A 27658-nucleotide genomic window follows, 5' to 3' on the forward strand; every position below is an offset into this window, starting at 1 on the left:
TTTTTCAAATAACAAGGGAGGCCAAATGCTCGCTTGCTGCCTTTGTATTCAATGCTAGGGGTGGAAACAATGTCATACACTTTCTGACCAGAGAGCATCAGATAGATACGCTAAACATACTGAGACAGAGGGGCGCTGTATCGTTCGCTCGGATGCTTTCTCCCTTGTGAATTGAAACTGTGGTATCTGGACAATTTATGACTTTGCTAATGGTTGCAAATGGTCTTAGAGGATGTTGACTAAGCTTAAAGGGAGCATCTGGAGAGTAGTTCTATAGGGGCACCCTACAGCCGAGGAAGTCTGTTAGGTGGAGTCCTGGGATTGGTCTGTAGGGGAAAACACCCATATTATGTTACATAGGGCATAGGATATAAATACCACGGTTAAAACAGAGGACGGGGAGAATAACATATTACAGATTGGAGCCGGTTATTCTCCAGATATCGGCAGATGTCTGTAAATTGACGCTGGAATACTTTGATATAATAAACCTTTATAATCAAAGTACAGAGTCAGCGGATTTCCTTGTTCTCACAGCATAATTAGCATCGTTTTCTCGACACCACAAAACAGAGACGAAATATTTCATTTTTTCTTGGTCAATCTGTTGGGGAAGCCTGGCTTCCCTTGGCATCAATGAATACACCCCACTGAGTGCGTATGTTAGCGTGTACATGTAATTAGTTACTCCCCAACACTGCTGATCATTGATTTAATGTGTAACGTAATAAGCAGTACCGTATTTCAAAGAACAGCGCGCATAACCTTTTTCATTTAACCACACCTTTGAGCTATGACGCCAACCAATAAGATACTTTCTCTTTAGTGCAAACGGAAGAACAATTTCCACGTTAGGATTTTAATTGTTATCTTGACGTTTATTAACACCCTGGATCTCAAAATATGACTCATTTAACTGCACAGCATTACATACTTACAACAGGTAGTCTTCGCATTGGAGATAGGACTTGGTTGATATATATTTTCTAGGTAACGCTATCTAGTAGCTAGTAACGTTAGCTATGTTTTTTCACACTCAAATAACCTCCATCATGGAGGTGCTAGCAAATGCAGCCGTGGCAGAGATCTGTAAACTCGTAGACGACGACTATGCAGTGTTTCGTTTGGAAATAACTAAAAGCCAAAAAGAAAGTAGGGCAATGCGGAGGAAACTACAGCTACTCGAACTGAAGGTGGCACGGGAGCGCGCAGAGAGGACAACGCGAAAGCGCGTCCTCGACAGTCGTCCTGGTAGTGTCAACATCCTCGACCGATACAGAGGAATGGCAAGAGGTACATTTTGTAGAATGCCGAGACTGCAGGGCATGTCGCCCCGTTTTATTTTATTTTTTACAAAGACAGTGCACATTAATCAACGTTTCAGTAAAAGTGCCGGTTTTAGTCAGCCGGCTAATTTTCAACTGCAGTCCCTGGGCAGGTTATTAAAAACAAGTACATTAACAATACAGATAAGAAATTAGCAGTGAGCACATGCAGAGCAACAAAATACATAAAAGCAACAAAGTGTTTACACACCTCACAAGCTACAGATAACATGGAAAGTGGCAATAAACAGCTAGGGATTATGTTTACTAGTCTGATTGTCCTTTAGCCATCTCTTCATGTTTTTTTGTGATGGTGCAGGTATATGTCTGATGGCAATGTGTTCCAGACACGGGAAGCTCTCACAGAGAAAGCAGTTTGACTAAAGGTGCTTTTCCTTAAGGGAACTAACTATACAGTCACTTCTCATGGGAGACCTTGTGGATCTGCTGCCAGTCACTTCTCATGGGAGACCTTGTGGATCTGCTGCCATGGGTTTGGGTTTTCTGTTTGACAAAAGTACTAGGTGGAGGGGGAGCCAGGCCGGTTAGGATCTTGAATACAAGACATGCCTCAGTGTGTTGTACAAGATTTTCCCAACTCAGAAGCTCATGCTTTTTGAGGATGTAACAGTGATGATGTCTATCAAGCACTTTGAGAGCCTGTTTGTAGACAGACTGAATGGGTTTTAATGTTGTACAGCAAGCTTGGGCCCAACTAGTCAAGCAGTATGTTAAGTGGGGGAGTAGCATAGCATTGATGTACAGTTTTGCTGCCTCTGTAGTCTAAACAATTTCGTATGTATCGGACATTAGATAGGTTCCTCCTCTGTGCATGTGTTTAGATGTGTTGCCCAGAATCAATGGTGGAAAAATGACTCAATTGTCATAATTGAGTAAAAGTAAAAATTGAGTAAAAGTATCTGGTTTTAAAAGTACTTAAAGGAAAATTCCACCCAAACCTTTTGGTATTTGTTTCATTAGTCCATTGTTGATATAGTCCCAAAATGTTTTGCATATCAGCAATCAAGTTGTATTGATAGGTGTGTGAATTGGACCATAATTATTTCCTGCTTGAGCATTGGAAGTGTAACAAGTACCTTTTGGTGTCAGGGCAAATGTATGGGAATAAAAAGTACATATTTACTTTAGGAATGTAGTGGAGTACAGATACCCCCCCAAAACTACTTATGTAGTATTTTAAAGTATTTTTACTTAAGTACTTTACACCACTTCCCAGAATTGGGTCTGGGTCCGTTTTTGGATAGTATGCCATACTTCCCCTAATTACTTAGCTATCTTGAAAAACATTTTATTTTACCTTTATTTTACCAGACAGGTCAATTAAGAACAATTAAGTGTCTTGCAGACACAGTATCATATTCTAACCAGATTCTTGATTTACTGAATTTCCTATTGTCATACTCAATTAAAACAATGTGATGCATGGAACATAATCAATCTATAAATAGTATATCAAGAAGTTATGAGAAGTGTTACCTTACATCCTGGGCCAGATTACCAAACGCTAGAGCTCTATTTTCATGTAATCTGACCAAAGCACCGGTTTGGTCAGCTCTTTGGCCACGCACACCAGTGGTGGGTTTGGTGTCGAAATGAGTTTAAAACAACCCCATACCTACTGTAAAATATGGGGGTGGATCTTTGATGTTATGGGGCTATTTTGCTTCCACTGGTCCTGGGGCCCTTGTTAAGGTCAATGGCATCATGAACTTTACCCAGAACCAGGATATTTTAGCCAAAAACCTGGTTGCCTCTGGCAGGAGGCTCAAACTTGGCCGCAAGTGGATCTTCCAGCAAGACAGTAACCACAAGAACACATCAAAATCTACAAAAATGATTAATTGGCCATAAAATCAACATTTGCAATGGCCATTTCAGTCTCTGGACTTGAAACACATTGAAAACCTGTGGTTTGAATTGAAGAGGGCAGTCCATAAGCACAGACAAAGGATATCAAGAATCTGGAAGGATTCTGTATGGAGGAATGGTCTAAGATCCCTCCAAATGTCTTCTCCAACTCATTAAACATTTTAGAAAAAGGCTATGCGCCGTTATCCTCGCAAGGTAGGCTATTGAAAGGAATTGAAAACGGGTGTCAATTTTTTATGAATTGTTAAACAAAACCTCTGTTTTGAGCATACAATGAAGCTCAGTGTGTGAATGATTTATTTTATACAGTCATTTTTGCTCATCTTTATCAAGGGTGTGAATAATTTTGGACCCCACTGTAGGTGCCCCAGGTCCCCAGATGTGGTAGTCCGGCTTACATCCTTGCCAATTGTAGACGGTGTCAATAGTGTACAATATAGCGTTGAGCTTTGACAGTAGTACCTAACTTAACCATCCCTTTTCCCCCAATCACTCTCTCAGGTGAAGGACATCTTACTGGAGGCCACAGCAGCTTTGTGAAGCCAGCGGAACACAACGTGTGGAGAGATGACCAACCCATAGCTATAGATGAGGGGAGTGGAACCTCAACCCAGCATGTTATCGTGATAGAGGTTAGTGTCATAGTGTAACATAAAAAATTACAGTACATCAAATGTGGCCTGTTTATTTCAGAAAGTCTCCCCTCAGCTATTCATTTGCTTACATGTACATTGTTATTTATCTGCCATAGGGGAGCTTGTGAGACTTCCCTATGACATTGTTATCCTATTCAACTCATGTACCGATAATAACCTCCTCTCTTCTTGTGTCAGTCTGCAGATGCAGAGGCTGCAGGTTATGGAGGATCGTCTCTGGTCAAGCAGGAGAGGACTGAAGGAGAGGACCCACGACACAGCAGAGACATCCAGACTGGAGAAGCAGCTGGAATGGCGCCCCCTGTAGCCACAGAGATAATCGCCGCCTCAACCCAGCCCAGGACACGATGCAGCATCACGGAGGTCAAGTCAGACACAGACACCGAGACTTTAACTGTAACACACAAGTTTCTACACACAGGATCTGACCACAGATCAGACCCAGAGAGACTGCAGCTGGGACCAATGGGCTGTCATCCTGCTCCCGGCTCAGAGTATTTACTTTATGGTAATCCAAGCCTAAGGACGGTTAAATCCCATCGGGACTCAGGTGACATGTTAGAGACTGGCAATGATCCGTCTTGTTCTTACACTTCAGAGATGGATCCTGGCAATATGCCCTTGGGTTTAGAGACACAGACTGATCTGTCTAGAGGGGACTGGAACCAATACAGCAGTAGTCTATACTCTGAAGGGTGCCTAGATAAGGAAGGGGAGGTTATAGTCGTAGATGAGGTGACTGTGAAAGTGGAGGGCGACGCTCCTCAGACATGTAATGTAAACGAGACTCACTTAGGAGAAGGACACTCACAAGGCAGAGATTTATTAGATTACAGGGAAAGTTTAGAGACAAATCCAAATGTTGCGACGCACTCCCCTTTACATACGCTCAGGGGTTGCGACCCAGTGTCCACGTCGATGGGGCCTTCCGATCAGGTATTGAACTCAAACGACAGGGCTAGAGCCCAGGCTCAAGGAGGGGGAGCCACATCAGGCAATAGTAAAGATAAACCGTTCCTCTGCATGTTCTGTAACAAAGGCTTCAGCTGCCTCCAGAAGGTGGAGATCCACCAGAGGGTCCACACAGGGGAGAAACCATTCAGCTGTACCCAGTGCCACATGCGCTTCGCCCAGGCTGGTGACCTGAAGAGGCACCACAGGGTCCACACAGGGGAGAAACCATTCGGCTGCCACCTGTGCCGGGCCAGTTTCTCACACTCGTCCAACCTGAAGAGGCACCTGAAGGTCCACACGGGAGAGAGGCCGTTTGCCTGTACGTACTGCGGAAAGAGGTTCTCAGAGAGGAACTACCTCAGGATACACCAGCAGAAAAAACATTTCACTGTATAACATAGAAAGTAACCATTCCACTCGATAGCTTCTGATGTTTAGATCAAACCTTGCATTAAAGACAAAGATCAATTTTCATTGTCCACAGATGCAGTCCTATGAATTCACGTGTGTGTCCCAAGGACCTACCCTTGTGTATAAAAAAGGTGGTGTTTACAGAATACTCACTGCGTGTAAGGTTTTTATGTTCTTCTTTAACTTCAGGCTATAGTCGAGTCGTCCAAAAGCAAGAGTGTTTCCTGGTCCATCTCCTCTGCTGCAAAAGAGAGGGTAAAAGGGAAAGGGGGTACCTAATCAGTTGTACACCTGAATGCATTAAAACGAAATGTGTCTTCCGCATTTCACCTGACCCCTCTGAATCAGAGTGGTGTGGGGGGCTGCCTTAATCGAAATTCACGTCTTCGGTGCCCGGGGAGCAGTTGTTGTTGGGGGTTAACTGCCTTGCTCAAGGGGCAGAATGGCAGATTTTTCCACCTTGCTGGCTAGGGGAGTCGAACCAGTAACCTTTCAGTTACTGGCCCAAAGCTCTTAACCTTAACTACTAGGGGGGGAGATTGTAAGGGATAGTTTCACCCACATTTCTAAATTAAAATACTTTGAAGGAAGGGTTGATAAGCCAGGTCAAATGGTTGAGCAAGGGATTGAGGAAAGAGCTAAATGAATAGAGGTGGCAGTAGCTTCGCAGTTAGAAAGGCAGGCTGATATTCGAACCCCCGAGCTGCCTGAGGGGAAATCTTCAGGGAGAGATTCGTCAGCCAGAGGGTTACCAGCTACAATATCTCTATATACCACCTACTGCTGTTGTGCCCTTGAGCAAGGCACTTTACCCCTAAGTGCTCATGAGCTGCTCCCAGCCTGTGATGTGTGTCAGGTTGGTCAACCTGAAATGAAGTCTCAAGTTTCCATTAAGGTTGTACTATTGGTTATCAATGAAAATGTGGAAGACTTAGATGCTGTTTTACACAGGGTCAATAAAAATCAGTGTTTTTCCCCCACAAAGCTTTGTCCCCACTCTCAAAAATGAATTTATCGTTTTACTTACCCTCAAACTTTGGAATCAAAGAGGCCAGGTTCCACTCATTCAGTGTATCCTTTTCAATGCTGTCCATTCATTGGCCTGGACCTCTGCAAGTACAGAAATAAAGAAATGTTAGAAACATAGCTAACAAACCCCCACTTCTCCTTATATGGTTCCTATCGACACCTCCACTTTTCCTGAGAGATGCACTGCACTGAGATGACATATCAGTAGGTGGCAGCATAGAGACCCGGCTGAGGGAGGAATGCTATGAGAGATGATTTCATAGATAGAGATAGCCAGAGATATTAGCACAGAAAATGGCTAGCTAGCTAACATTTGTTAGCTAACACTCAAGCTAACGTTAGCAAGCTACCAAAATTATGCTAGGACAACCTATTTAACCTGAATGACCATCAAATTCATAATTCGTAATGTTTGGAGCACCTGGCTGCTGATGTCATGCAGAGGCTGTCATTTTGTGTTTATACTTTTTCATAACAACAACGATGAGTTTGATGTCGGATGACAATAGAATGTTCATGATGACGCTATGGCAATTGTCTACAGACATGTCGATAGACGGACTGTAAACCAGCCTTAACTTCCTTATCCACGAGTTCATCTGACTCTGGGGAAGTAGATACAGGGCCTCATTGCCAAAATCCCAAAGTATCCCTTTAATGAAGAGTTCAGCGTTAGACTAGACGTGCGAAATGCACACGCAGTTACAAGCCTGCTAGAGTTAGTGGCAGGTGGACGAGCAGGTGGACGAGCAATATCCGCCGTCGTAGCACGGATAAAGCCTGACCTGGAATGTGAAGCTAACTGAAGCTGGCTAGCTTAATAAAAGCCTGAGTAGATCTTGCTTGCTTCGTAGTATACCTATCAGAGCAGGTCATCCTGGACTTCAGCCTTCACAGAGAGTGGTGGGAAACCCCCCTGGTGGTAGTCTATCAGCAAGTCTGTCTTCTCCTTCAGAGTCTAATCTAATGCCTGGTGACTTGGTTCATAGAAAGCCTGGGTCTAGCCTTCCTCAGCTGCCTCATGGCTACCCCACGAATACAGACAGGGTCAGGATGGGCTTTCACCACGAGAGGTACCTAGCCTATAACACAGCACACAATCCCAACAACACCCAAACAATGGCTAGAGGTCAAGGAGGGAGCTCAAAGACTAACCACCTGAGGGTGGTGGCTCCTGCTTCTACCTCCTCTGGTGTCATTGGGTCACAACGTGGAAGGCAGAGTGTTAGGCTGGACAAGCCGCACGCCTGCCCCAGGTGTGGGAGGCGATTCGCTGAGGCGAGCTTTGTGAAGAAGCACCAGACCGTTCACACCAAGGAGAGCAGGCTGGTCACTACAAACAGGTGTCTATTTTAGACGTTTGAAAAGGTCCTGAGGACGTCAATATATGCCACCATTCTTATAAAAAACAATGGCACAGCACTGGGCTCGAATTCATGACATTGCAGTTCATAATTGTCTAGCAAGCAGGGAGAGTACTTGATGATACTAAATGGAAACAGCGCATTGTTTGAAATTAATTCGTTTTATGCTTTCTCCTAACCATAACCCTAACCTTAACCACTCGGAATTAATACCTAAACTTAACCCTTTGAGTTTTTAAAAATTATTATTTAGTTTTATGCTTTCCCCAAATCATAGCCCTAACCACTCGGAATGAATACCTAAACTTAACCCTGTAACCACGCAGAATTAATGGGTCAAAAATCAACGTTCATCCAATTACGTCAAATCCCGAAGTGAAACTATAAAACAAGTTGAGGAGAGGCCCTTCAAATGTAAACTATGTTACAAGAACTTCTCCACGTCACGCGCCTCGGGATCGACCTGTGTCGTGCTTTGCTCTCTGGAGCAGGGTGCCACTCAAAGTAGTGATCAATGGGGTAGAGTTGGATCAAATGAAAAATAATATTCCTGGTGTTTGTGACGTCCAATGTTTGGTGAGACGTAGAACCTGTGGCAATGGCAAGACTGAGAATACCCTCTCTGTCTTGTTGAGCTTTGACACAGTTTCTACCTGACAAAGTCAGGTTAGATTATATTTGCTATTCTGTGAGGGCCTATGTTCAGAACCCACTATGGTGCTTTAGGTGCCAAGGATTCGGACACGTTGCAGCAGTGTGTAGAAGGGAGATTCCACGATGTGAGAAATGTGCAGGAGAGCACAGTAAGAGAGAGTGTAAAGTTGGGATAGAAAAAGCACTGTCTGTCAACTGTGGGGGCAACATGCAGCTGGGGATCCGAAGTGCCCTGTGAGAGAGAGAGACTGGTTGAGATTGCCAGAGCTGGAGTGGGGCAGAACGTTTCCTATGCCAAGGCAGTGAAGAGAGCAGTAGAGGATAGTGTTTCAACTGGGAGTCCCCAGTGAGTAGGCCTGAAGAGAGCGATCAAATCAAATGAAATTGTATTTGTCACATGCGCCAAATACAACAGGTGTAGACCTTACCGTGAAATGCTTACTTACAAGCCAACAATGCAGTTAAGAAAAATAAGAGTTAAGAAAATATTTACTAAATAAACTAAAGTGAAAAAAGTAACAATAAAATAACAATAACGAGGCTATATACAGGAGTACCGGTACTGGGTCAATGTGCGGCAGTACAGATTAGTCTAGATAATTGAGGTAATATGTACATGTAGGTAGAGGTAAAGTGACTATGCATAGATAATAAACAGAGAGTAGCAGCAGCGTAAAATAAAGGGGGGTCAATGCAAATAGTCCGGGTAGCCATTTGATTAACTGTTCAGCAGTCTTATGGCTTGGGGGTAGAAGCTGTTAAGGAGCCTTTTGTACCTAGACTTCGCGCTCTGTTACCGCTTGCCGTGCGGTAGCAGAGAGAACAGTCTATGACTAGGGTGGCTGGAGTCTTTGACAATTTTTAGGGCCTTCCTCTGACACCACCTGGTATAGAGTGTGGTCCTCTGTAGCTCAGCTGGTAGAGCACGGCGCTTGTAACGCCAAGGTAGTGGGTTCGATCCCCGGGACCACCCATACACAAAAATGTATGCACGCATGACTGTAAGTCGCTTTGGATAAAAGCGTCTGCTAAATGGCATATTACATATTTAGAGGTCCTGGATGGCAGGAAGCTTGGCCCCAGTGATGTACTGGGCCTTACACAATACCCTCTGCAGCGCCTTGAGGTCGGATGCCGAGCAGTTGCCATACCAGGCGGTGATGCAACCAGTCAGGATGCTCTCGATGGTGCAGCTGTAGAACATTTTGAGGATCTGAGGGCCCATGCCAAATCTTTCCAGAGGATAAGTTTTAGTAAGGTAGGATTTCATGTGTTTTTTGCTATGGTTATTAATTGTACTGCACTGATGGAGTGTAAATCCTAGAAAATAGATGTGGTAGTGGCAGCAACAGAGATATTTTTGGGTGTAAGAGATTTTAGCGCAGAAGAGCTAAAGGGGGTTTTAAGAGAAGGGGTCCCATCCTCCCAGTTGGCCTGGAGTAAGATCTGGTAGGGCTAAAGTAGTGGGGTAGGGGTGGTGTTTTTTTTGGGGTATAGTGGTGTATACAATTAGTGGGTCAGATGGTGGTGCGATTTATTTTCTACCTTTCCCCTTATTTTTGTGACAAATTGTGCAATTCACACTCCGACCTGTGAAAGGCAACAATACCCAACACAGCGACCAGTCTACCGGAAACTCACACGAAGAACAAGTAAACAGAAAGTGAACAGTGACTTAGAAGAATTTCAAATTTTTTTAGCGTTTTTATTGTTATTTAGACGTTTATTAACACCCAGGAACTCAAAATATGACTAATTTAACTGCACAGCATCACATAATTGCCGTGTATAGTGTTTAATAAGCGTTGGAGACTGGACTTGGTTGATAGATGTGATCTAGGTAACGCTAGCTAACAATGGCTAACTGTATGGTTTTTCACACTCAAATAGCCTCCATCATGGAGGTGCTAGCTAATGCAGCTGTAGCAGAGATCTGTAAACTTGTAGACGACGACTATGCAGTATTTCGTTTGGAAATAACTCAAAGCCAGAAAGAAAACAGGGTTTTGCGGAGGAAACTACTGGAACAGAAGGTGGCACGGGAGCGCGCAGAGAGGACAATGCGGGAGCGCGTCCTCGCCAGTCGTCCCAGCAGTGTCAAGATCCCCGACCGAAACAGAGAAATGTTAAGAGGTACAGTTTGCAGACCAGTTTGTGGTGAACAATATTAGCGTGCAATAGTGTTATCGGCGGATCGCATTCAAAATAAAAGTCCCCCATTGAAACTGATGCAAACTGATAAAAATAGTGGAATAATGCCCCATTAGATAATGCTAAACCATTTTGGAATGTTGTTATATAAATTCAACAAAATACAATAATTAGTTAATTTGACATAAAAAAGGAAAAGTCAGTTGAAATCGCATTGTGGATGTATAGACTTCAGAATTAAATTGGGGGCATAATTATATTGCAGTGTAGATACAACCTTACCTATGGGTCTTGGGTCTATGAAATGGGGTATCAGCCTACTCAGTGACACCCACAGATTGCAGAAATATTATTGTGTTACTTTAACTGTGGGAAATCACCTCATTATACAGCCTATTTCTTACCAAGATCATAGGTATAAGGCTGTACACTGCAATATGAATGTTCAATACAATAGGCTGAATAGTGAGATTATTTCCCACAGTTAAAGTAACACAATAAGAGCTACGATGCTAATATTTGTGTAAACTCTTCAGAGTTGTAATCTGTGGGTGTCCCCTCTTCCCTTCTGCACGTGTTCAGATGTGTTACCTAGAATTGGGTCTTGCTGGTCACTTTTTTGATAGTATGCAATAATTCACCTGATTACTTAGCCATCTTGCGCAAAGACACAATATCATATTCTAACCAGATTCTTGATTTACTGCATTTACTATTATTTCCTCAATGAAAACAATGTGATGCAAGGAACATAATACACTGATAAATAAAAAGTATATCAAGCAGTTATGAGAAGTGTTACCTTACATCCTTGCCAATTGTAGACAGTGTCAATAATGTACAATATACCGTTGAGCATTGACAGTAGCTAACCGAACCACCTCTTTTCCCCCAATCACTCTCTCAGGTGAAGGACATCTCACTGTAGGCCACAGGAGCTTTGTGAAGCCAGCGGGACACACTACATGGAGAGATGACCAACCAATCACTGTTGATGAGGGGAGTGGAACCTCAACCCAGCACGTTATCGTAATAGAGGTTAGTGTAATAGTGGTGCATAAGAAATTACAGTTTGTCACTGAAATGTGTCCTGTTTATTTCAGAAAGGCTAACCCTCAGCTATTCACTTGCCTACATGTACATCCTTATTTATCTGCTATAGGGGAGCTTGTGAGACTTCCCTACGACATTGTTATCCAATTCTACTCATGTACCGGTAATAACCTCCTCTCTTCTTGTGTCAGTCTGCAGATGCAGAGGCTGCAGGTCCTGGGGTCAAGCAGGAGAGGTCTGAAGGAGAGGAGGACCCACGGCACAGCAGAGACATCCAGACTGGAGCGCCCCCTGTAGCCACAGAGGACCCCACCACGGCCCCAGCGCAGCCCAGGATGCGACACAGCATCACGGAGGTCAGTGGAACGCAGAACGCCGTCCTCAAGTCAGAGACCGACACCAAGACTTTAACTTTAACACACAGGCTCTTACACACAGGTTCTGACCACAGATCTGACCCAGAGAGACTGGGGCGGGGGAGACTGGGCTGTCCTCCTGCTCCCGGTTCAGAGCACTTACCGGTATTTCACCAGAGCCAGAGGACGGTTCATTCCCGTGGTGATGGTGATGCGTTAGACACTGGTGTTGATGATCCCTCTTGTTCTTACACTACAGAGATGGACCCTGGCAACATGCCCTTGGGTTTAGAGACACAGACTGATCTGTCTAAAGGGGACTTGAACCAGTACAGTAGTAGTGTATACTCTGAAGGGTGCCTAGATAAGAAAGGGGAGGTTATAGTGGTAGATGAGGTGACTGTGAAAGTGGAGGGCGTCGTTCCTCCCACATGGAATGCAGATAGTCACCTAGGAAACAGACACTCACAGGGCAGAGATTTCTTAGATTACAGGGAAAGCTTAGAGACAAATCCAAATGTTGAGACCCACTCCCCTTTACACGCGTTCAGGGATCGCAACCCAGTGTCCATGTCGATGGGGCCTTCCGATTCACACAGCCACGTCCTTTTCGATCAGGTATTGAACTCAAACGACAGGGCTAAAGCCCAGGCTCGGGGAGGGGGAGCAACATCAGGCAATAGTAAAGAGAAACGGTTCCTCTGCATGTTCTGTAACAAAGGCTTCAGCTGCCCCCAGAATGTGGAGATCCACCAGAGGGTCCACACAGGGGAGAAACCCTACAGCTGCCCCCAGTGTCACATGCGCTTCGCCCAGTCTGGCAGCCTGAAGAGACACCAAAGGGTCCACACAGGTGAGAAACCCTACAGCTGCCCCCAGTGCGAGAAGAGGTTCTCCCGCCAGCACCTGCTGAAGACGCACCTGAAGGTTCACACAGGAGAGAGGCCATTCGCCTGTACGCACTGCGGGAAGAGGTTCTCAGAGAGGAGCTACCTCAGGATACATCAGCAGAAAAACCATTCCATAACTATAGCTTCTGACGTTTAGATCAAACCCTGCATTAAAAGTAGACTCAGCGAGATGACGTAGATGCACAAAGAAAACCGCAGTAGTGGGTCAATTTCCACAACAACTAAGAGCGTTGAAGCACGAGGCTAAACTTCTCTGAAGTTTTGGTCCTGCAGCTACCATGTTGTAGCAGCGTGAAGCAAACCCGTGTACATGCGCAGATACTCTGTGTGACAGCAAAGTCTAGCATCACGCTCTTAACAATATCTGCGGTTCTGCTCGTGGCAACCTCATAACGCTGAGTCTTCCTTTAAAGACTGTTCATTTTCATTGTTGTCAAAATAACGAGAGTAACAGATTTCAGTGTTGAATATTCCTGGGTAGAATATTTCCTTCAGGCGTTGTGTGATACAGTGCCTTTAGAAAGTATTCACACCACTCAACTTTTTTCACATTTTGTTGTGTTACTGGCCTACACACAATACCCCATAATGTCAAAGTGGATATTTTTTTTTTTACCAATTAATAAAAAATGAAAAAATGAAATGTCTTGAGTCAATAAGTATTCAACCCCTTTGTTATGGCAAGCCTAAATAAGTTCAGGAGTAAAAATGTGTCACATAATAAGTTGCACAGTGTTTAACACAATTATCTGTATGGTCCCTCAGTCGAGCAGTGAATTTCAAACACAGATTCAACCACAAAGACCAGGAAGGTTTTCCAATGCCTTGCAAATAAGGGCACCTATTGGTAGATAGGTAAAATTAATAAAAAAGCAGACATGAGGTCCATGGTGACTTTTAAGAGTTAGAGGTTAATGGCTGTGATAGGAGAAAACACTAACCTAAGTGAAAAGAAGGAAGCCTGTACAGAATAAAAATATTCCAAAACATGCATCCTGTTTGCAATAAGACACTAAAGTAAAACTGAGGCAAAGAAATTCACTTTATGTCCTGAATACAAAGCGTTATGTTTGGGGCAAATCCAACACAACACATCACTGAGTACCACTAAGTATTTTCAAGCATGGAGGTGGCTGCATCATGTTATTGGTATGCTTGTCATTGGCAAGGACTAGGGAGTTTTTTTAATCAAAAAAATAAACGGAATAGAGCTAAGCACAGGCAAAATCCTAGACGAAAGCCTGGTTCAGTCTGCTTTCCAACAGACATTGGGAGTCAAATTCACCTTTCAGCAGGACAATAACCGAAAACACAAGGACAAATATACACTGGCGTTGCTTACCAAGACGACATTGAATGTTCCTGAGTGGCCTAGTTCCAGTTTTGATTTAAATCGGCTTGAAAATATATGGCAAGACTTGAAAATGGCTGTCTACCAATGATCAACAACCAACTTGAAGAGCTTGAAGTTTAAAAAAAATAATAATGTGCAAATATTGTACAATCCAGGTGTGCAAAGCTCTTAGGGACTTACCCAGAAAGACTCAGCTGTAATCGCTGCCAAAGGTGATTCTAACATGTATTGACTCAAGGGGTTGAATACTTATTTAATGAAGATGAGTTAATGTTTTTTTTTTTTACAAATGTTAGAATTTTTCCAATTACAATGTATTTACAATTAAATACATTTTAATCTCACTTAACACAACAATATTTGGAAAAAGTAAAAGGGGTGTGAAGGCAGTACTTAATTTTTATATTGTGCTTGTACCGTGTAGACTATGATGTTCACAAATGCCATTGAAATACATTTTTTCTTCCCAAGACACTTTTAATGAGAACATTAATGCAGTTCATGCATATTTTTTGTTGAGACATTTGCATGTGTGGTTTTCATATGATGTATTTAAAACTTGATTATGTTCAATAAACACAAAATGGGACTTTTCATTCTAAGACTTTCATTCACTCTCTTTAGTATACATCACATCTCACCCTATTCTGCATACACACACAACAATGCTTTATATCCAATATACACTTACTAAATATACCTACACACTAACAAAATTCTGCAATACACGTCAAAATAGTTTAGTCAGGTTTGTCAGATGACTTCTGCCTTACCATAGCTGACTTGTTTTTACCCACATCATATTTATCCCCACCATGATGAGTTTAACAACAATGAAGTCATTCTGTAACTACAGTATAGGACTCAAACGTAGTTGGGATGGGTAAACACTCCATGTTGAAAGTGTTTATTATCTCTGTGTGTGTGTGTACATACCTGAGTGTATGTCTGTGTAATCTGTATCACCTCTCTATTCCAGGAGGAGGAGGGTCCAGAGGTGCTGCTGGTGAAGGAGGAGGGGTGTGAGGAGGGTCTGGGGAACCCTGAGGGGACCATGGTCGTGGAGGACAACCAGACTACACCTCCTCCTGAACCCACAGAGGAACCAGCTGAGCAGCACAGGACCACACACAGTCTCACTGAGGTGAGCCCACTGTGAACTACTGTCTGAATGGTATTAGGTCAGGGTCCGTATCCACAAAGCCTCTCAGAGTAGGAGTGCTGATCTAGGATCAGTTTAGCCTTTTAGATAATAATGAATAGGATTATATGGAAAGATCAGCACTCTTACTCTGAGACTCTTTTGTGGATACGGGCCCAGGTCTTGATTCATTTTGTCTTAAGTGTAGGACCATGCCTTTGAATTATCAAACCATTAAAGAGTGTCAAGTAATCAAATCAACTAACACGTTTGCATAGTATAAAATCAACTTGCATAGTACTCAAAGCAATCCCTAATTGCTCAATCAAAAGATGATTCATAGCAGGGTGCTCATATCAGATTTCTTGATCCATCATCCTCTCACTCTGTATCTCTTACAGTCAGTAGACATGGAGGATGGGAAGCCTGATCTGCTGTTAGTCAAAGAGGAGACAATAGAAGACGGACCAGAGAGCATTGACCTGCTGAGTGGACTAAAGATGGGGGAGCAAGGTAAGGGAGAAATACAAATAGCCTACATAGAGTAATAGATCTTCAATGGGAACAGTGATGCGCCTGGCTTCATTTTGTTAATTCATAAAATGAAATCAATACAACTCATGTTTACATACAAAAACACACATTATAATGTATTTACTTGACCAGGTGATTGACCAGGTTAATAAAACACCATACGTAGAGTTCTCTGCCATGTTTTGTAAACCCTCTTCCTGCAGGTGGTTGGCTGGAGGCTAACAGAGGAGACTGGGCAGCCATCTTGGATTCCCAGAGTCAGACGGGTGCAGCCAAGGGCCCAGGGGACAACATCACTGAGCAGGCCAGGACCAGAGATGACATATTGGAGGTCAGTGTATGGGACAGTGTCCTCAATTCTGGGCTGGGGATAAACACTGTTAACCACAACCAGAAACAGACAGTCGAACACATAACAACAACCGAACTTAGTCTCCATGACAACAGGCTGGCTGAGACCAGGGCGAGGCGTAGAGGCCTGTTTTGTATGCGGTGGGAGAGAACAGACGCAGCTAGCGGTAGTCCGTCCTGCTCCTATAGTTGTGATTCAGAGAGACTGATGGCATCTCAGGTTAACCCCCTAACTTCAGCCTGCCGTCTATAGGATCTATCAACTGGAACATGGACCCTGCGACAACACAGACACTCCCTGGCCTTCGTCCTCCTCACACTCTCCTAATGCTAAACCAGACCTCAGACAATGCCAGTGCCTCAACACTAAATGGCTACACAAGCCCATTGACAAATGACAGTAGTAGTGACGCTATCAGCAAATCCGGTGGCAAAGGGAAGTGCTTCCCATGTTCGTTCTGTGGGAAAGACTTCAGTTTTCCCAAACAGGTGGAGATCCACCAGAAGGGGAGACACCATTCGGCTGCCCCCAGTGCGGGAAGAGGTTCTCCCGCCAACACCTGCTGAAGACGCAACTGAAGGTTCACATGGGAGAGAGGCCGTTCACCTGTACGCACTGCGGGAAGAGGTTCTTAGAGAGGAGCTGCCTCAGGATACACCAGCAGAAAATGCACACGGCCCATGTATAGAGTATAGTGACATGTAATGTAGTACTAGTTAGTTTATAGTTAATTATGTTGGTTTTGGATGTAGTAGGGAACTGGATGAGGAGAACTGAGGAAAAAATGAGTATGATGAGGCAGAGTAGATGATATGGTGATGGTTGGTGTGATGGTGTCTGTAAAAATGCTTCACTGATAAAGAGTGACAACTTTGTCCTGTTGTTTGATACTGGTGTTTTATAGTGAGGTAAGGATGGTGCCTTAATTCATGTTTACTTATGAAGTAGTGAAGATGATAACATTTGATAATATTATGTAATGTTTCTGTGTGTACAGCAAAGAGATTCTTATATAATCCTTTTTCTTTCCAATCTTTGTTTACAGTCTGCAGTCCATGAAGACCTGCTGATATCCAGTGTTACTGGCGGGAGAGACTGGACCTCTGAGGTGGCTGGTCACAAACCCTGGCCCCGGAACCTGAATCAGGAGCCGTCACTCTTCCTTCCTGAGTCGGAACCAGAACCCAACCGCGAGGGACAGAGACTCCACCACCACACAGAACACAAACAGTGGACAGGTGGACTGAACAACTTCAGTCCTGGTGGTCATCAGAGAGACAGAGGCTCCAGTCAGGGATCCAGTCTGCAGCCCAGACCCTTCTCTTCACAGGCTCAGTGCAGGGATGAAGCAGGGCCTGGGGCTGATAGAGATAGACCCTCCTGTTCCTATGATACAAACACCACAGTATCCATGATGAACAGAGGAAGTCACCCTGGGCTTCAGCCTTCACAGAGAGTGGTGGGAGACCCCCCTGATGGGAGTCTAACAGGACGTCTGTCTTCTCCTTCAGGGTCTCATCTAATGCCTGGTGACTGGGTTCATAGATGGCCTGGACCTGGGTCTAGCCTTCCTCAGTTACCTCATGGTTACCCCACCAATACAGACCGGGTCAGGATGGGTGTTCACCATGAGAGGCACCTAGCCTATAACACAGCACACAATCCCAACAACACCCAAACAATGGCTAGAGGTCAAGAAGGGAGCTCAAAGACTAACCACCTGAAGGTGGTGGCTCCTGCTTCTACCTCCTCTGGTGTCATTGGGTCACAACGTGTGAGGGCGAGCATTAGGACGGACGCCGACAAGCTGTACGTCTGCCCCACTTGTGGGAAGCGCTTTGCTAAAGCAAACTATGTGAAGGAGCACCAGACCATTCACACCAAGGAGAGGCCCTTCAAGTGTAAGCTATGTTACAAGAGCTTCTCCTTCCTGAGTAACCTAATCAGACATAGGAGTGTCCACAATGGAGAGAAACCTTTCAGCTGTACTCAGTGTCACATGCGCTTCGCCCATGCTGGCAACATGAAGAGGCACCAGAGGGTCCACATAGGGGAGAAAGTCTACAGCTGACCCCAGTGTGAGAAGAGGTTCTCCAGTCAGAACCAGCTGAAGATGCACCTGAAGGGCCAACTGGGAGAGAGGCTGTTCGCCTGTACACACTGCGAGAAGAGGTTCTCAGAGAGGAGATACCTCAGGATACACCAGCAGAAAATGCACACAGCCCATGTATAGTGTATAGTGACATGTAATGTAGCTAGTTTGTTTGTAGTTAATTCTGTTGGTTTTGGATGTAGTAGGGAACTGGATGAGGTGAACTGAGGAAAGAATGAGTATGATGAGGCAGAATAGATGAGTAGACTCCCGAGTGGCGCTGTGCCACTAGAGATCCTACCGGGAGGCCGCGACTAGAGGCCGCGACCGGGAGACCCATGGGGCGGCGCACAATTGGCCCAGCGTCGTCCAGGGTAGGGGAGGGAATGGCCGGCAGGGATGTAGCTCAGTTGGTAGAGCATGGCGTTTGCAACGCCAGGGTTGTGGGTTTGATTCCCACGGGGGTCCAGTATGAAAAAATAAAATAATGTATGCACTCACTAACTGTAAGTCGCTCTGGATAAGAGCGTCTGCTAAATGACGTAAATGTAAATGTAATGATATGGTGATGGTTGGTGTCTGTAAAAAATGCTTTACTGATGAAGAGTGTAACTGGCCCTTTAGGTTGATACTGGTGTTTTATAGTGAGGAAATGATAGTGCCTTAATTCATGTTAACTTACATTTTAAAAAACATTTTAGTAATTTAGAAGACGCTCTTATCCAGAGCGACTTACAGGAGCAATTAGGGTTAAGTGCCTTGCTCAAGGTCTCATCGACAGATTTTTCACCTAGTCGGCTCTGCGACTCGAACCAGCAACCATAACCACTAGGCTACCTACCAGCTACTTGACATAAAGTAGTGAAGATATATGTAATGTAATGTTGAACCTTTCCCAAAGTATTCTAAAATTAATTTTATCAAAGTGAGGGTACCAGATTTACAGAAAATGTAAAGTGTTACCATAGTGAGAAAGGTTATTCTACTGTCACATATCATTTTGTGCAATAAAAGTACTGTACTTTAAAGTTATGCGAGTGTGACAATTAAAAAATAAATACAAAATCGACTCTGTGCTGACTGACATGGTTATTTTTGTATAATTGGAGGGACTGAGTTTCCCTTATCTCAGTCGAACCAAAACACTATACTTCATTCTTGAATCAACACATATGGACATTTTTTTAAATAATAAACTCAAATACCTCCATATTGTTAGGTACTTGAATCACAGTGTTAGATATGAGCTTGACAGTGGTTAACATTTGAAAATATGTCATGGTTCTGTGTGTACAGCAAAGAGTTTCAAAAATACTTACCCCAACCAAAGAACGTGTATAGATGGCATTTATTGCACAAAACTGAAATCTCGAACCACCGCATTCAACCACTGTAAGGTGACCGGGAACATTGACAAGTACAAAACACACCAGCTACGACCTCTGTTAGGCAATCAGAGGCAAAAAGTCAGTACAGGGACAAAGAGGTCATAATTCAATGGTTCAGACACGAGACGCATTTGGCATGGACTTCAGACAATCACGGATTATAAAGGGATAACCAGCTGCGTAGTGGTCACTTCCAGACAGGCTAAACACCTTTTTTGCCCACTGTCCCCACATGCTTCAAGATCTCCACCATTGTTCCTGTACCCAAGCAAGCTAAGGTAACTGAACTAAATGACTATCGCCCCGTAGCACTCACTTCTGTCACTATGAAGTTGTTTGAGAGGCTAGCCAAGGACGATATCACCTCCACCTTACCCGACACCCTGGACCCACTATAATTTGCATACCGCCCCAATAGATCCACGGACGACGCAATCACCATCGCAGTACACACCGCCCTATCCCACTTGGACAAGAGGAATACCTATGTGAGAATGCTGTTCATCGACTACAGCTCAGCATTCAACATCATAGTGCCCTCCAAGCTCGTCACTAAGCTCAGGGCCCTGGGTCTGAACTCATCCCTGTACAACTGTGTGCTGGACTTCCTGATGGGCTGACCCCAAGTAGTGAGGATAGGCAACAACCCCTCAACCACACTGACCCTTAACACTGGGGCCCCCCAGGGATGTGTGCTCAGCCCCCTGCTGTACTCCCTGTTCACCCACGCACAACTCCTACTCGATCATCAAGTTTGCTGACGACGCGACAGTGATAGGCCTGATTACCAACAATGATGAGACAGCCTACAGGGAGGAGGTTGGAGCCCTGGCGGAATGGTGCCAGGACCATAACCTCTCTCTCAACAGTCAACAAAACCAAGGAAGCCACAGTGGGGAGGGTCAAAAGCTTCAAGTTCCTCGGAGTGCACATCACCGAGGACCTAACATGATCACATCACATTGACACCGTAGTGAAGAAGGCGCAACCTCACCACCTGGTACGGTAACTGCACCCTTCAGAGGGTGGTGAGGTCAGCCCAACACACTATCGGGGGCACGCTGCCTGTCCTCCAGGTCATTTACACCACTCTGTGTCGAAGGAATACCAAGAAGATCATTGGGGACCTCAGCCACCCGAGTCACGGACTGTTCACTCTGCTACTGTCTGGCAAACGGTACAGGAGCATCAGAGTGCCGGAACCAACAGGCTCCTAGACAGCTTCTAACACCAGACCATCAGACATCACTAGCTGTCTGCCTGTCCAGTACTCTGTCCTGCACCTTAGAGACTTTTTTTGCACACATACTCCCACAAAACACACACACAAGCTCTCGCACACACACACCTCACACAAACAAACACTGCACTCACATATACACTCACACCCATACTTGCAAACACACACACTCACATACACACACACACAGTCAACTCTGCTGTCCCATGTATAGTATATAGAGACATTGAACACGGGACACTTTTAATTTCTGTTTGGGAGGGTAATTAACCACGTACCCTCATTAACCCTTTGTTAACTTGTCATTTGAAACAGGCTTGTTTCTATGGCGCCAACCAATAAGATCCTTTCTCTTCAGTGTAAACGGGTGTCTTGATTTGTCTAGATCTCTCTGAGTCATGACACAGACCCGGAAGAATGGGAAGAAAGGCTCAAACCTCCGTGTTCTGAATATACAGTGCATTCGGAAAGTATTAAGACCCCTTGACTTTTCCCACATTTTGTTACATTACAGCCTTATTCTAAAATGGATTAAATGAAAATGTTTCCTCAATCTACCCATAATGACAAAGCAAAAACAGGTTAATTTTTTTTGCAAATGTATACAAAAAATAAATCACATAGGTATTCAGATCCATTGCTATGAGACTCGAAATTGAGCTCAGGTGCATCCTGTTTCCATTGATCATCCTTGAGATGTTTCTACAACTTGATTGCAGTCCAACTGTGGTAATTTCAATTGATTGGACATGATTTGCAAAGGCACACAACTGGCTATATAAGGTCCCACAGTTGACAGTGCATGTCAGAGCAAAAACCAAGCCATGAGGTCGAGGGAATTGTCCGTAGAGCTCCAAGACAGGATTGTGTCGAGGCACAAATCTGGAGAAGGGTACCAAAAAATGTCTGCAGCATTGAAGGTCCCCCAAGAAGGCCTCCATCGTTCTTAAATGGAAATTTGGCCTGAATGCCAAGCGTCAAGTCTGAAGGAAACCTGGCACCATCCCTACGGTGAAGCATGGTGGTGGCAGCATCATGCTGTGGGGATGTTTTTCTGCGGCAGGGACTGGGAGACTAGTCAGGATCGAGGGAAAGATGAACTGAGTAAAGTACAAAGAGATCCTTGATGAAAACCTACTCCAGAACGCTCAGGACCTCAGACTGGGGAGAAGGTTTACCTTCCAACAGGACAACAACCCTAAGCACACAGCCAAGACAACGCAGGAGTGGCTTCGGGACAAGTCTCTGAATGTCCTTGAGTGGCCCAGCCAGAGCCCGGATTTGAACCCGATTGAACATCTCTGGAGAGACCTGAAAATAGCTGTGCAGTGACACTCCCCATCCAACCTGACAGAGCTTGAGAGGATCTGCAGAGAAGAATGGGAGAAACTCTTCAAGCTTGTAGCGTCATACCCTAAAAGACTCGAGGCTGTAATCACTGCCAAATCGCTGCCAAAGGTGCTTCAACAAAGTACTGAGTAAAGGGTCTGAATACTTATGCAAATGTAATATTTCAATTTTTTTAAATATAAATTAGCAAACATTTCTAAAAACCTGTTTTTGCTTTGTCATTATGGAGTATTGTGTAGATTGATATCTTTTTTAAATCCATTTTAGAATATGGCTGTAAAGTAACAAAATGTGGAAAAAGTCAAGGGATCTGAATACTTTCCGAATGCACTGTATACCTAGTAATGGTGTTAACGAGTACAAATCAACTACTGAGCGTGAGATCCTGTCTCCTGTTACAACAAGTAACCATGGAGGGAGTGACATGGAGTTTGGAAATGAGCCTGACCAGGATAAAGTACTTGCGACGACAGGTGTGGTAGAAACTTCAACGTTTTCCCTGAGAATCCTACCAGAGATGATTTTGGACTGGTTTTGGATCCCTGCTTTTTGGCTGACCCATACGTTGTTTCAAGCTGGGTAAATGACTAACAGAACTGTTACACCTGTCAAAGTTTCGAGAAGTGGAATTTTTTAGATTTTTGAGGTACCGGGTGCTCCGCGTCACACCCCTCGGGGATTGACCCGTGTCGTGCTTTGCTCTCCGGTCATGAGCAAAACATGTTGATTGCCACACACATAGATCCGCGTTTTGAAGTTGGTTTAATAATACTTTCCTGTGGACCACCAGCAGAGCAAGTTTAAATATAATTTCATTCAACATTTGTGACAGACAAGGAACATGTAAATGTGCGTGGCGTTGTCTACATAATTTAGTGACTAGGATAGAGAAAGCACTGTGTCAACTGTGGGGGCGCCCAAGATGTACTCTTAAAAAGTCTTAATCGATTCTCAATTGCGATGCGGTTCTAGAAACAAAGCCCATTACTTTCATATCACATCAAAATAAATTCACAAATGCTAAATATACACACTGTGTTAACTGGATTTATCACAGTTGCAGCCGACAGTATTTTTCAGTTACAAGTTTCTGGCAGCCTTCTTCTGTAACACACATGCTAGATAGCTAATTAGCACAGATGGTCCCTCTGTCTTCCGTAAACACATGCTGTAACATGGAGATATGGACGTGTGTGAACATATATTTTTGGCTGACATGAAACTTACGTTCCTTATGTTTCCAAAACCGTACCGCAAGCGATACGTTTTCACGTTTAGAGTAAACATCGGTTCCATCATCAATAGGTGATAAAGGTAGTTAGCGTCTATGAATGGGGTAGAGGCACCCATGCAGCTGGTGATAGGAAGTGCTCTGTGAGAGAGAAACGAGTTTGAGTGGGGCAGAAAGTTTCCTATGCTGAGGCAGTGAAGAGAGTAGAGGATAACCCAAGGGAGAGTGATTTGACTGGAGCCCCCCAGTGAGTAGGCCTGAAGAGAGCGATCCAGAGAGGATGAGTTTTAGTAAGGTAGGATTTATTGCTATGGTTATTAATTGTCTGCACTGATGGAGCATAAATCCCAGAAAATAGATGTGGTAGTGGCAGCAGCTGTTGGCCTGGAGTAGGATCTGGTAGGGCTAAAGTATTGGTATATTTTTGTATATGTGTAGGGTTAGATAGTGGTGAGATTTATTTTCACCCTTCTTTTCTGTGACATAATGTGCAATTCACACTCCGACCTGTAAAAGACAGCAATACGCAACACAGCGCCAAGTATGCATGCCGGAAACTCACAGGAAGAAGAAGTAAACAGTAAACCTATGCTAGGACAGTTGAATATTTACCTTACTGAGTCGATGGAATAAAGTTATGTATTATTTTCTATTCTATTTTTTATTTTCTATTCTAACACACTGTTCATTGTAAACAAGTCTGCTTTGACCTTGAAAGATACTGATCATAGGATATTTGATGTGTACAGTACCGTAATTCAAAGAACAGCGCGCATACGCTTTTCATTTAAGCACACCCTTTGAGCTATGACGCCAACAAATAAGATCCTTTCTCTTCTGTGTAAACGGAAGTGAACAGTGACCAAGAACCATTTCCACATTCATGTTTTTATTGTTGTTATTTGGACGTTTATTAACCCACTGGAACCTTAAAATATGACCCATTTAACTGCACAGTGTCACATACTTACCTCAGGTCTTACCTCAGGTCTTTAATTCGCGTTGGAGACAGGACTTGATAGATGTTATCTAGTTAACGCTAGCTAGCTGCAAACGTTAGCTAACAATGGCTAACTGTATGGTTTTTCACACTCAAATAGCCTCCATCATGGAGGTGCTAGCGAATGCAGCCGTGGCAGAGATCTGTAAACTCGTAGACGACGACTATGCAGTGTTTCGTTTGGAAATTTCTCAAAGCCAGAAAGAAAACAGGGGATTGCGGAGGAAACTACAGCTACTCGAACTGAAGGTGTCACGGGAGCGCGCAGAGAGGACCATTCGAGAGCGCGTCCTCGCAAGTCGTCCCAGTAGTGTCAAGATCCTCGACCGATACAGAGGAATGGCAAGAGGTACATTTAGCCTGTCGCCCCGTTCGCCTCTGCGCATGTGTTCAGATGTGTTACCCAGAATTGGGTCTTGGTCAATTTTGGGATAGTATGCAACTTCCCCTGATTACTTAGCTATCTTGCAAAAACGTTTTTCTTGTATCTTTATTTTACCTGGCAGATCAATTAAGAGCAAATTCTTCTTGCACAAAGACACAATATAATATTCTAACCAAATTCTTGAATTTCCTATTGTTATACTAAACATTTTGTATTTATTGCATGGAATATAATCAATCAATAAATAGTATATCAAAAAGTTATGAATAGTGTTATAAGTGTTACCTTACATCCTTGCCAATTGTAGACAGTGTCAATAGTGTAAATATTGTGTTGAGCATTGACAGTAGCTAACTTAACCACTCCTTTTCCCACAATCACTCTCATAGGTGAAGGACATCTCACTGGAGGCCACAGGAGCTTTGTGAAGCCAGTGGGACCCAATGCGTGGAGAGATGACCAACCTATAGCTATAGATGAAGGGAATGGAACCTCAACCCAGCATGTTATCGTGATAGAGGTTAGTGTCATAGTGTTGCATAAAACATTACAGTACATAAAATGTGGCCCGTTTATTTCAGAAAGGCTCCCCTCAGCTATTCACTTGCTTACATGTACATCCTAATTTATCTGCCATAGGGGAGCTTGTGAGACTTCCCTACGACATTATCTAATTCAACTCATGTACCGACAATAACCTCTTCTCTTCTTGTGTCAGTCTGCAGATGCAGAGGCTGCAGGTCCTGGAGGATCGTCTCTGGTCAAGCAGGAGAGGACCGAAGGAGATGAACCACAACACACCAGAGACATCCAGACTGGCACAGTGGCTGGAGTGGCGTCCCCTTTAGCCACGGAGGACCCCGCCGCCCAGCCCCAGCCCAGGACCCGACGCAGCAACACGGAGGTCAGTGGAACGCTGAACGCCGTCCTCAAGTCAGAGACAGACAGCGAGAATTTAACTGTAACACACAGGCTCTTACACACAGGACCTGACCACAGATCAGACCAAGAGAGACTGGAGTTGGGACCACTGGGCTGTCCTCCTGCTCCTGTCTCAGAGTATTTGCTTCACGGTATCCCAAGCCCGAGGACGGTTCATTTCCATCGGGACTCAGGTGACGCGTTAGAGACTGGCAATGATCTGTCTTGTTCTTACACTACAGAGATGGACCCTGGCAACATGCCCTTGGGTTTAAAGACACAAACTGATCTGTCTAGAGGGGACTGGAACCGGTACAGTAGTAGTGTATACTCTGAAGGGTGCCTAGATAAGAAAGTGGAGGATATAGTGGTAGATGAATTGACTGTGAAAGTGGAGGGTGACGCTCCTCCCACAAGGAATACAGATAGTCACCTAGGAGATGGACACTCACAGGGCAGAGATTTCTTAGATTACAGAGAAAGATTAGAGACAAATCCAAACGTTGTGACCCACTCCCCTTTGCACATGCTCAGGGATCGTGAACCTGTGTCCACGTCGATGGGGCCTTCCAATTCACATGGCTGCATCCTTTTCGATCAGGTATTGAACTCAGAGGACCAAAGGGCCAAGGTGCAGGGAGGGGGACTAACATCCGGCAATAGCAAAGAGAAACGGTTCCTCTGCATGTTCTGTAACAAAGGCTTCAGCTGCCCCCAGAAGGTGGAGATCCACCAGAGGGTCCACACAGGGATAAAACCCTTCAGCTGTACCCAGTGTCACATGCGCTTCGCCGAGGCTGGCAACCTGAAGAGGCACCAGAGGGTCCACACAGGGGAGAAACCCTTCAGCTGTACCCAGTGTCAGATGTGCTTCACCCAGGCTTGCCACCTGAAGAGGCACCAGAGGGTCCACACAGGGGAGAAACCCTACAGCTGCCCCCGGTGTCATATGCGCTTCGCCCAGGCTGGCAACCTGAAGATGCACCTGAAGGTCCACACGGAAGAGAGGCCGTTCGCTTGTACGCACTGTGGGAAGAGGTTCTCAGAGAGGAGCTATCTCAAGATACACCAGCAGAAAAACCATTCCACTCGATAGCTTCTGATTTTCATTGTTGTCAGCAGAAAAGATCCACAGATGCATTTGGTATAACAAGAGTAACATATTTCAGTGTTGAATATTCCTGGGTAGAATATTGCATCCAGGCATTGTGTGATATGTAACGCATATATAAGCCTAAAAAGGCTGTTACATATTGTGTTTGTACCGTGTAGGGTATATGTTGTTCACAAATGCCTGTTTCATTACCTCCATTTAAGATTCTATTTCAAGAGGTAGGCTTTCAGACATTTTCAGAAGATGGGCAGGGACTATGCTGTCCTAGCTTCAGGGGGAAGCTGGTTCCACCAATCGGGTGCCAGGACAGAGAAGAGCATTGCCTGGGCTGAGCGGGAGCTGACCTCCCGTAGGGGTGGGACGGCCAAGAGACCAGAGGAGGCAGAACGGATGCTCAGGTTGGGGTGTAGGGTTTGATTATAGCCGGAAGGTATGGAGGGCCAATTCCCCTTGCTGCTCCGTAGGCAAGCGCCATGGTCTGCTAGTGGATGCAAGCTTTGACTGGAAGCCAGTGGAGTGTGCGGAGGTGTGGGGTGAGAACTTGGGAAGGTTGAACACACGGCGGGCTGCGGCGTTCTGGATAAGTTGCAGGGGTTTGATGGCACAAGCAGGGAGCCCAGCCAACAGAGAGTTGCAGTAGTCTAGATGGGAGGTGACAAGCGCAGGGATTAGGACCTGCGCCGCTTCCTGTGTGAGGAAGGGTCGTACTCTATGGATGTTATAGAGCACGTGTCACACTCAACACCCCTGTTGTAGAGCATGAACCTGCAGGAGCGAGTCACTGCTTTGATGTTCTTTGCAC

At 44.6% G+C, this 27658-nt stretch overlaps 2 protein-coding genes across 4 annotated transcripts; both read left to right on the forward strand.

Annotated features, from left to right (window-relative positions):
- Positions 1 to 839: 839 nt before the first annotated feature.
- On the forward strand, positions 840 to 27162 carry LOC121535916 (gastrula zinc finger protein 5-1-like). 3 transcript variants are annotated; one of them, XM_045217442.1, is made up of 3 exons: positions 840 to 1293; positions 3717 to 3847; positions 25540 to 27162. In XM_045217442.1, exons 1-3 carry the CDS (start codon positions 1023 to 1025, stop codon positions 26836 to 26838), a joined length of 1701 nt encoding a protein of 566 aa, XP_045073377.1. In that variant the 5' UTR covers positions 840 to 1022; the 3' UTR covers positions 26839 to 27162. The 3 variants fall into 3 exon arrangements, with proteins under 3 accessions (XP_045073377.1, XP_045073378.1, XP_045073379.1); XM_045217443.1 differs by lacking the exon at positions 25540 to 27162 and adding an exon at positions 11679 to 13333; XM_045217444.1 differs by lacking the exon at positions 25540 to 27162 and adding an exon at positions 4049 to 5610.
- Positions 15743 to 17407, forward strand: LOC121561817. Its single transcript, XM_045217448.1, has 2 exons — positions 15743 to 15762; positions 15987 to 17407. Exons 1-2 carry the CDS (start codon positions 15750 to 15752, stop codon positions 16385 to 16387), a joined length of 414 nt encoding a protein of 137 aa, XP_045073383.1. The 5' UTR covers positions 15743 to 15749; the 3' UTR covers positions 16388 to 17407.
- Positions 27163 to 27658: the final 496 nt, after the last annotated feature.

The sequence above is a fragment of the Coregonus clupeaformis genome, unplaced genomic scaffold (assembly GCF_020615455.1).
Source record: "Coregonus clupeaformis isolate EN_2021a unplaced genomic scaffold, ASM2061545v1 scaf1058, whole genome shotgun sequence".
In the NCBI taxonomy this organism is placed as follows: Eukaryota; Metazoa; Chordata; class Actinopteri; order Salmoniformes; family Salmonidae; genus Coregonus; species Coregonus clupeaformis.

Excerpts from the sequence above, each read along its gene's own strand:
- LOC121535916 (XM_045217442.1), top strand. The coding sequence starts at position 1,023 with ATGTTTTTTCACACTCAAATAACCTCCATCATGGAGGTGCTAGCAAAT. Across the intron at positions 1,294-3,716 it reads ATACAGAGGAATGGCAAGAG|GTGAAGGACATCTTACTGGA; the intron begins GTACATTTTGTA and ends TCACTCTCTCAG. Across the intron at positions 3,848-25,539 it reads AGCATGTTATCGTGATAGAG|TCTGCAGATGCAGAGGCTGC; the intron begins GTTAGTGTCATA and ends TTCTTGTGTCAG.